Below are 11,012 nucleotides of genomic sequence, written 5' to 3'. Positions count from 1 at the left end.
CTCCGGTTACTGTGTTTTCCTTGGAGGTAATCCCGTCTCCTGTAGCTCTAAAAAGCAGCAGGTGGTTTTGCATTCTACTGCTGAGGCCGAATATCGCAGCCTTGCTCATGTCACCACGGAGATGGTTTAGCTTCAGTCATTGTTGTCTGAGTTAGATGTGTCTGTTCCAGGCAAAGCACTAATCTGGTGTGATAGCTCTGCAGCTATGGCTGTCGCCGGGAATCCAGTAATGCATTCGAAATTCAAGCACGTTGAATTGGATCTCTTTTTTGTCCGAGAAAAAGTTGCTCAGGGTGTGTTCCAAGTTGGCCATGGTCCAAGTCAAGATCAAGTTGCAGATGTGCTGACAAAACCATTGTCAACAGGGGTGTTTCACAAGTTTCAGGATCGGCTACAAGTCATTTCTCGTTGTGTTGACATTCCTGACCAGGAGTTAGTAGCATGGAGAATGTTAGGCATGACAGAAAGTAGTTGAAGTCTGTTAGCAGTTGATTAGTTGAAGTCTGTTATCTAGTCATTACTTCTACAAGTGTATTACAAATATACCTCTCTCTTCATTAATAAAGTCAAGTCAGTATTATTCTTTCCATGATTTTGACAGCACCCAACACGTGTTGATAGTTGCTATGTTCTTTATACAATAAAAAGAATTCTTGGAGTGATTCGAGATGCAATTGAGAGAAGCAAAAACTATAAATCTCTATTTTATTGCCTTAAGTTCTATTGATTATTCTAATTGAATGAACGAATATTTTTTATTGTTTATTTATTTTTTCGATTTGACAAAAAAGTTAAAAAAAATTTATAATTCATTTTAAAAAGTGAATATAATGCTTGTGATTAAAATAAATAATTTATATATAATCATTAATTTTTTTAAAATAATTGTATAATGATGACAATATATATTAATTAAAATATGATTTTAATTATTATTTAAAATTTATATTTAATAGCCATTTTTATTTATGATATCTTCATCTACATGATTTTTGTTAATAATAAAATCAACTAAACAAAATTTTAGTTTAATGGTAAAGCAAACTTGGGGATAACTTTAAGATTAAATAAATATATATTGCTAAGGATAGTTCTGCATGTTGCTATAATTTATCCTATTTTTTGTTTTATAGTTGATCAATGTCAACATGCATTATTTCACAGAAATATTTAAGTAAATTTTTTGACTTTCCTAAATGAGAACTAAATGAATTCATGGTTATATTTAGATTTTAGAGTATTATAGAATTGAAAAAGATATATTCATATATTACATTTAAAGGGAATTATCGATGAATTTTATGATTGAACATCTCTTAAAATTTCTGTTAATTGAGATTACGATATAAAGATGAAATTTTTATAGAAATTAAATTATTGAAATTTGATCTTTAGATAACTTTACTCTTTTTCTCATAAAAATACATTTTTATGTATTTATAAGTCTATTGTTGTTATACATATACATAAAGAAGATTTGATTTTATAGTTTTACACATTTATATAATTTTAAACAATTAATATTTTAATAATTTCACAATCATATTAAAAAATATTATGAAATTGATGTCTCAACTACCTATGATTTGGTAAAAGGAAATATAGGAGCAGATAGTTTAAAAAATTGCTTGTTGAAGATAAAGTATTACAACTTTAATTTTATATTTAATTTTTTAATTAAGGTTTAAAAATAGTTTTTATTAATTATAGAAATTTAAATGAGCTTTCTAGACATCAGCAATAATGGTTGGTTATTAAATAAAATATAGACCAAATAATTAATTTTTAATTTATGATTAACTAACTAGAAATTATGGATAATGTGTCAAAATTACATGTTAGGTTATCATCCTTACGCTAATTTTTCTAACATCTCATCTCCAAGAAGTAGAAATCCAAAAAAGCAAGTGTATTAATTTGTAAAATCAAATTCACAAATCTTGAAAATTTATTAAATTTAATTAACATTAAGTTTTTCTTCCATCTATGTAATCTTGAAAGCTCAGTTTGAAGAAAGATATATATCACTAGCTATATAAATGATCATAGGAAAAACGTGTGAATCACAAACTAGAGGTAATGAAGAAATCTGTTGTATATCACTAGCTCTTGTGTTTATTTCTAACATCCCTTTCTTTTTTCTGCGGGCACATGCATGGATCCTACCAGTACCATATTCAGTTTTCTTTCAGTTCTTTTATTTGGTTCTACTACCAATTTCAATCGTGTTTTCCCCTCGGAAAGTTGTCGTTTTCCGGCGATTTTTAATTTCGGTGCCTCTAATTCTGATACCAGTGGCTACGCTGCCGCCTTCATTCAACTTAAGTCGCCTAATGGAGACACCCTTTTTGGAATGCCCGCCGGGAGATTTTGTGATGGACGACTCATCGTTGATTTCACTAGTACTTAATTAATTACCCTTTTCATACCTTTTTTTTAAAAAAAAAATACTAACAATTATATTATATTTTTTATTTTAACATTTATTAATAAAAATATACTTTAAAGTGATTTTTTTAGCTAATCATAGTTCCTCGTAAATTGAAAGATATTTCACATTTAAGCGTGTTTGAATTCAAGTTTTTTTTATTTTTGCAACAACAATTATACCAATTGAACTAAGATTCAATCCATGATTTAAAATGTTTTTTTGAATGAAAATAAATATTATACATTTTCATTACATAAGATGTAAAAAACTATCATTGATTAAAAAAAGTTACCATAATGTTACCTTTTATTATTTAATAAAATTTAAATTTAATTAATTTATTATTAATTAATTATAAAATTATAAATAATTTATAAACAACCTCATGAATTTAAATTTTAATATTTATATATCTAAGTAAACTACACCAATAATTACTCAATTATTAATGTGTTTTTAAGTTTTCATGTTTTTAGTTTAAGAAGGGTTTTTGAAAAAGTTTTTTTTAAATTTTTAAAAAAATTAAAATTAAATTGATAAAATGTATAAAGTGAAAGATTAAATTTATTGAGTTTTTTATAATTAAAATACAGATATTAAATGTCAATAATATTTGTGATTAAAATAAAAAATACTAATAATTAGATAAATATAAATATAATTTATCTTATATATTTCCAAGTTTCCTTCAAAGTTTATTTTTCCTCATTAATTATGAGCAAGTTTAATTTAATTTAATTTAATTTATGTTCATGGCTATTATTGTGAACAGCTGAGAGTTTGGATTTGCCATTCCTAAGCTCTTACCAGAATTCACTAGCAATCAATTTCTCACATGGCTCGAATTTTGCAACGGCGTCTTCCACCATAAGATTACTGACGGCTAATGTTGTCCCCTATGGCCACGCCAGTCCATTCTACCTACCTTTACAATATTTACAATTTGCCCAATTCAAAAATAGATCCCAAATTATTAAAAGACATGGTAAGTAATTTTGCCCCTACATATTATATACCTCAAGTAAAGAATGGTATGAAATAATAATATAATGTTAACTGTATATCTTTTTTAATAATTTTATATCACATCAGTATTTTTATCTTGAATTTCAATATTTTTATCTTAAAAAAATAAAATCCAAATTAAAATTCTGAAATTTAAGATGAAATTGCTGGTATGACATAAAACTATTGGAAATAGATGATATATCTATTTCATACAATCCTCTCACAGATGTTATTGTAATTTAGTATAATAAATGAAGTTGAATTTAGCATAATATTTTACTCATTTTCATCTTTAATTTCTTTTTGACTTTAATTTTTCTTTAAGGCCATTGGTATGCTTTTTTTTTTTAGGAGGAATATATGCAAGTCTATTGTCAAGGGAGGACACCTTTTCCAAGGCATTATACACTTTCGACATCGGCCAAAATGATCTCACGCAAAGTCTCTTCTTTAACATGACCATAGTGCAAATTCTCCCCGCCATCCCTAATATAGTCAACCACTTCTCAAACATTATCAAGGTTTCCTCAAATTAAAAAAGAATGTCACCAGTAATTCTTTGGTTTGCCATATTATACTAAAAAAGGTTCAATGAATTTTATTCATACACTGCAGAATCTATACAATTTCGGAGCAAGATCATTTTGGGTTTACAATACGAGGCCACTCGGCTACTTTCCAAAAATTCTAACTAGTTTTCCATTAGCTGAAAAGGACTTTATCATTTGTGCCAAGCCATATAATCTATTAGCTCAACATTTCAATGCCGAGTTGAAGAATGCGTTGGCTCGACTTAGGATTGAGTTTCCTTTGGCTACAATTGTTTATGTGGACCTCTACTCCACTCTATACTCTTTATACACTCACCCGACTAAAAATGGTAACAAAATACCGAAAGATACAATATTATTACTGTTTTATTTTAGCTTAAACTTCTTATGTGCCAATTGATATGACCAACATATGTCTTCTTTTTTTTTTTTGGAATGCTTGTCGGATTTGAACATCCTCTTGTTCTTTGTTGCGGTTATGGAGGTAAGTACAACTACAGCGAAGAGGCAATATGTGGAGGAAATATTAGTGTTAATGGCAAAAGCATTACGGTGGGATCATGTAAAGATCCATCAGTTCGAGTGAGTTGGGATGGAGTTCATTTCACTGAGGCTGCAAACAAGTTTGCTTTTGATCTTGTTTCGACTAGAGATTTCTCAGATCCACCTATTCCTTTGAAACTGGCATGCCACCCTAGGTAAGCATCATCTGTGGTTTTGTTTGGTGTGTCTTTGTTTTTGGTGAAAAAGAGATGATTTATCATAACCAAGAGGAAACGCTAAACTGCATTGATAAAATTGAAATAAAGAAAATCAATATTTGTTTCTTTAGAATGAAACATGTATTGTAATTATAAAATCAAAAGAAGGAAAGTGTGAAATAATGTTTGGTTATACCATGTTAAATTACTCATTTATCGTAAAGTCGTCAATAAAAACATGTGAATCCTATTAAAACTATGCATTTATCTTTGTTAGGACTTGATAGTGTTTGTATGTGGAGTTAAAAATAATATTATGATAACTTTATTGAAGACTTAAAGTATGTAACATGCCACTTTATTTAAGCACTCAACAATGTATAAAAAGAATATCAAATAAAAGACTTTTGCAGTAGTTATTTATAGAACAATATAAGAATACTAAAATATGGAGAATAAAATAGAAGTTTTTAGTGTGACTTTAGTATTTGATCTAAATGAAATCTAACTCCTATTTATAAGAGTTTTCTGTTGGATCTAGTGTTTTAAGTATAGTATTTTTGTCAATGTACACTTGTAATTTTTTCGAACAGATTGGTTAATAAAACTACTTCATCGATTACATCAATATACTTTGTATAATATCCTTATATGGTTTTTGCACGCAAAGTAAAATGGAAGCAAATGTTACTTATTGGTTGTCTAATATTTAAACTAATACTAAGAAATATTATGTGGTCGGATTATAATACAGAAAAATAGCTTATACTAGTAGACCAATCTAAACATATCCTTAGTCTAATAAAAAATGAGCAAACCAATTGAAAATCTAATATGTCGTCTATCAAATCCAATTGGGGAGATGCTTTGTCTGAGGCATCAAAGCAAATGGCTTTCAAAAGATAGAGACATAGATGTGACTAATTGGATTGACAGTACATCAGATTGGACCCAAAAAGAATAGATTCTAAATCCGTTTATGGTTTTATTCACTTGTGACATTCATAGTGTGGCATACCTAAATCTTGAGTGGATGACAGACTATGCATATCTGACTCGTACACTTTTATGTAAGTAAAAACTTGAGTTTGAATATATAAGGAACCGAAAGCTAGTGCGTTGAGTGTACGACTTCTGCAGTGTGTAGCGTCATTCACAATAGTGAAATTCATAGCCCGAGACATGAGTAAATGATATCCTCTCATTGACATTACATCGTTGATGAAAAGTAAACATGGTCATGGATCGTTTGTCTTTGTGATGAATGACTTTATTATTATTTGATAGTAATTGACTTTTCATGAAAGAAGATGTAATGATTACCACGAGATAAAATAGGATCATATTGGGAGAACGGATATTATCTCAAAGAGATTAAGGATATCCTATGAGGTAACACACTTATGACAAGGTCATTAGACGAACTAATTGAGCTGCTTTCGTAATGGTATACCGCTAGGGACAGCCTAGTCATGATATTATAGTGGAATGACTTCGTGACTAAATGAGTTTATAATTAATAGATGAAAAACAAGAACTTAATTATAAATAATTTGAGCCTCAATTGAAAATGTCCAATTGATCCCTCTGCTAGCTTGTTGAAAACAAAAATGAATTGCATATTGAATCAAAAGAATAGAAATTAACAAAAATGGTGAAATGGAGAAATAGGAAACATTTGGAAATGATTAAGGTTTTCTCCAAAATAAAAATGAAAATAAAAAATGAATATGACCTGAAAAATGAATTTATATTTTTCTGAATTAAATAAAGTATGAAAATGGAAATAAATAATTTGATCATAGTGAACCGTTGAATGTAAAAATATTAAATATATTTTCTTATAGATTCTTTTACAGTGAAGTCGTCGTGATTTTAACGGAATTAGAATTGGGTTGAGAAAATTATTTAATTGAAAATATATAGAAGTTTATTTTTGGGAAATAAAAAACAAATATTGGGTTGGATCAAATTATAAAGTATTTGGTTAAAATCTCGAAAAGTATTGTAATTGGACCCGATATGGAAGAGGCCCAACAGCCCCTTATGTAACAAGGGGGGACGACAAACCCTAGTATCATTAACTAGGGTTACCACCCCCTACATCCTAGTTGAATTAAGATTTCTCTTTTTAAGTTGAAATAAACTTCTACAATTCAACAAGAGTTCTACCTTCTCTCCCTATAAATAGATAACACTAATAGAGCTATTGACACAACTTTTAGATATTGTTATTCTACCCGAAAATAAAGAGACTTTTATTCTCTAATAATTAAATATAATTTTTGGAATAACAACTTTGTTACGTTCTATTTGAGAAGAGAATTTTCTTTTTCACCCCAAAAGAAAAGAAAACTATTTCTAATTCTGTATTTGATTCGAATTGTTCAAGTCCACAGTCAAAGAATTCGTTGTACGATAATAGCATAGAAAATCGTTTGGTTGGAAGTCGGGAACGACAAGAATCTATCTATTCGAAAATACATGTACGATTTTAGTTTATGGTTTATTACTATAAATATCGCAAACCGGGTTGGTCTTCAAAATTTTTATTTTTCGTTATGCAAGAAAACCGTTTTCAAACCAAATTTTTTCCAGCACTTTCATGTATCTTTAGACATGCATAACTCTCCAATAGTTGTCTTTACAATAACAATAACTATTCAATATATATTTATTCGAATAGTCACAACTCTATCGATAATCAAGTGATATAACTTTTAGTAACTACGAGAGTTCATCAGTTAACTTATATTGAATTATTTATAACTTTCACTTATAAATATTGAAATATATTAAATATTTTGAATATGTTCCAAAGCAAAGAATGCTTTTTGAATGGCCTCTCTCTTGATCTTGAGAATGACAAGCTTAGGTTGTACAATCTAGCAATCTCAAACTTCTTCAATTGTGCCTTATTGTCAATCTACAAATAAAAGTAGTAATTAAAGTGAAGGCATGAGGGATAGATGAGTTAAAGCAATGTCTAGAAACTAATAATCCAGGTAAGGCTGCAAAAAAAGTGATGTAGCAAGAAGATGACCCTCTTGATGAATGTGACAAGTGTCGAGGCCTCCTAAGAAAAATGAATCTCATTTAAAGACAAGTTAATGAATTCATGAAGAGGGGTGCATGTGAAAGGGTAGAATCTAATGAAGATGGTTTTAATTTGAATGGGGGAGATGTGATAATTAAGTATGTGAATAGGATCCCTTCCACTAGATTTTTTCAATAGAGCCAATGAGTTAGTTGAAAAGAGCATGCCCGAAATGCTAATTCTTAAAATTTTGGAGAGGTAGATAGGACTCAATGCCCTTTAGAATAAAACAATGACAATATGGAATCCATTACAACAGGTTCCTAGAAAATGATTATTTTATGGCTAGATTTAGATCCATCAATGATTATATCAATGTTTTACTAGAACGGACAATGACAATCAATGGGCAACTTCAAACCTTGATTTCTTAACCTCCTAGCCTAATTCGTAAGAGGTTGTGGCTTGGATGAAGATATCAAGGTTGTTGGGTTCTTTATACAATAAAAATATACTTTGAGTGATTGGAGATGCAATTGAGAAAGTAATTAAAATTGATTTCCAAATGAACAATGGTAACTGGGGTCAAATTTCTTATATGACATTAAGCTTGAATTTGTGATAACCTTTGGTTTCAAAATTATAAATCAAAAGGTCTTTTCAAGGATTTGAATATGAAGCTTTTTTTGTTTTAATTGTGGTAAATATGGACAATTTTTTTCTAGTGATTCAAAAGCAAGGTAGAGATGTTGATAAATTGAAGAGGTTGAAACTATGTTTGGAAAGTAATAACTTCAATCCAAAGATGGTGATGGAAAGGAGAAATCGACGACAGACGGAGAAAAAGATGAACATTGGGATCAAGAAACAAGGAGTAACGAATAAGGGTCTAGATGTAACTTTGATTGAAAAAGATAATGAAGGGGAATTAAATTGAATAATAAGAGAGCTATTAATCTTGATCTAAAGCCCAAACATAATTTATCAATAGGATAAATGGGTCAATTAAGAAGGGCTCCAATAAGGGAAGTGAATGAGGTCGAGCACGTAAGAGGTCTAAATGAAATCCAATTTAAAGCCTAGTCGGTTGCTTCATCGTTGGATGGAAGAAAACACTCTATAGTGATTGTGAATGAAAATGATGATCCAAAATTTTAAATTCTAAATTAATTCAAGTGATTTCGAAAAAAATTGAAAAATCAACACTACTAAAACCACCTAATAAACCAATGGTAAAATGATGGCAAGGTGAGGAAAATGTTCAATTTTGGGTACAAAGGCTTAACCTAGCTCCAAGTCAATAAGCTATGGAAATTATAGTGGGTGCAGTAAACGTAGACATTGAATCCAATGATGCAATTATATGAGTGGAAAAAGCTGAAAAACTTGGTGATGAGGTCAATTATGGGGACGTCCACGCATTGTAAGGTATGAGGTCAATTATGACCTGTAATGTGCATGCCTATGATATGATTGAGTTGTGAAAGAATATTACATAGATCATGAGCCGAATTGTTTCTTTTTTAGAAACTAGATTGGGTAGCCTGCAAGTTGAAAACATGATTTCTATGTTGGGTTTCGAATTTTTGCAATGTATTGAAGACTAAGGCTTTCTGAATTGGGGTGTATTAGGTGTGTTGGAATGCCTCTGTGTCTTCAGAAATTATGTATAACCACTTCCAATTCGTTTACCTTAGAGTGAAGAATGTGTCAAAACTCATGTTGCTAGTTAAAATTGATTGAGAAGAGAGTCATCGAACAACAACTCAAGCTTTTAGATTGTTTTGGATGGTTTGAGCATAATTCCTTTATTGATTTGGTTTACAAATCATGGAATAAATTGGGGTATTTTATTTGAAAGCATTGAAGCTTTCACCAAGGCAAAATGGGTGTGGAACAAACAAGTTTTGGGGATTATGAGAGTTCTTAAGCAAAAAATAATGGCGAGATTAACAAGTATTCAAGCAGCATGGTTCTAATAGATTTATTGAGTTTTAAATTAAACTTCAAGCTCCAAGAAGTTATTAATTATGAATAATTTTTTCCGAATAAAAATCTCGTTTAGATTGGTTCATGTTGGAAAACATAAAAACCAATATTTTCATGATAGGACAAAGATTTGAAGAAAACATAGCAAGATTGAGGCATTGAGGCTATCAAATTGCAAGTGGTGTTATTAGGAGGTACTCAAGGAAGAGGTAATTAATTATTTTATAAAACCATATGAGGACGATGATATTGCTCCGGGTGGGTTTCCACTACAGGTTGGTTTGCAAGAATTTCAAAAAAAAATACTTGGATTTTTTTAAATTGAGAGGTTTCTAATGATGTCATATAAAATATGTTATTTGTTATGGCTCGTTAAAGGCTTCAGGTATTGATGGACTTCAGACGAAGGTTTTCATAGACAATGGCAAGTTGTAGGGAATTTGATATGCACTTTAGTGAATGAGGTGCTTCAATAGGTTTAATTTAATCTTCAGCCTAATCGTACACTTTTTGTCCTTATACCAAAAGTGTTTAGTTCAAAATTGGTTTAAAGATTAAAGCCCGTAGGCCTGTGCTTGGTGCTCTATAAAGTGATCATTAAAATGATTACAAATAGATTAATGAGTATTATGCCACAAATTGTTTCACCTAATCAAGCTAATTTTGTATTCAGAAGAAATGTTACAAATAATATAGTCATTGCGCAAGAAGTGGTACATTCAATGAGATTGCATAGATGCAAGAAGATTAAGATAGCAATTAAAGTTGTTAGAATTAAGTGACTCGAATCTTTATTTAAATAAAATACAGTGATAAAATAAAATAAAAAAAGAATCCATATAGAATTACACTTATTTTATTTTATTTTTAGAATAAGGTTTTTTAAACCTTATTAAATACCATCTATTTGATATTAATTAGAATAAGTTGTTTCAGTCTTACTAGAATATGGCTTTACAAGCCTATAAATAGGCATAGTCTATTCCTCTTGTAAATAATTAGAATTCGACATAGTAAATTTTTTTCTCCTCTGCCCGTGGTTTTTTCTCGAAAGGGTTTCCACGTAAAAATCTGTGTGTTCTTTATTTTTATTTATTTATTTTATTTTATTTTTCACAAATTGGTATCCGAGCTTCTTGGTTGTTCATCTCGATCACGGTAATGGCGTCTTTGAAATATAAAATTTCGCTGTTGGATCGCAACACCAGATTTACGTTGTGGCAAATTAAAATGCAAGCAGTTCTTGCGCAGATGGATTTGGAGGATGCCCTGCTAGGGATAGATAAGATACCTTC

At 29.9% G+C, this 11,012-nt stretch overlaps 1 protein-coding gene across 1 annotated transcript; it reads left to right on the top strand.

Annotated features, from left to right (window-relative positions):
- The first annotated feature begins 2,103 nt into the window (after positions 1-2,103).
- Positions 2,104-5,266, top strand: LOC107926429 (esterase). Its single transcript, XM_041116865.1, has 5 exons — positions 2,104-2,402; positions 3,204-3,416; positions 3,791-3,960; positions 4,055-4,319; positions 4,475-5,266. Exons 1-5 carry the CDS (start codon positions 2,156-2,158, stop codon positions 4,690-4,692), a joined length of 1,113 nt encoding a protein of 370 aa, XP_040972799.1. The 5' UTR covers positions 2,104-2,155; the 3' UTR covers positions 4,693-5,266.
- Positions 5,267-11,012: the final 5,746 nt, after the last annotated feature.

This window comes from Gossypium hirsutum, chromosome A07 (assembly GCF_007990345.1).
Source record: "Gossypium hirsutum isolate 1008001.06 chromosome A07, Gossypium_hirsutum_v2.1, whole genome shotgun sequence".
NCBI lineage: Eukaryota > Viridiplantae > Streptophyta > Magnoliopsida > Malvales > Malvaceae > Gossypium > Gossypium hirsutum.
This window is presented reverse-complemented; position numbering and strand designations above follow the sequence as displayed.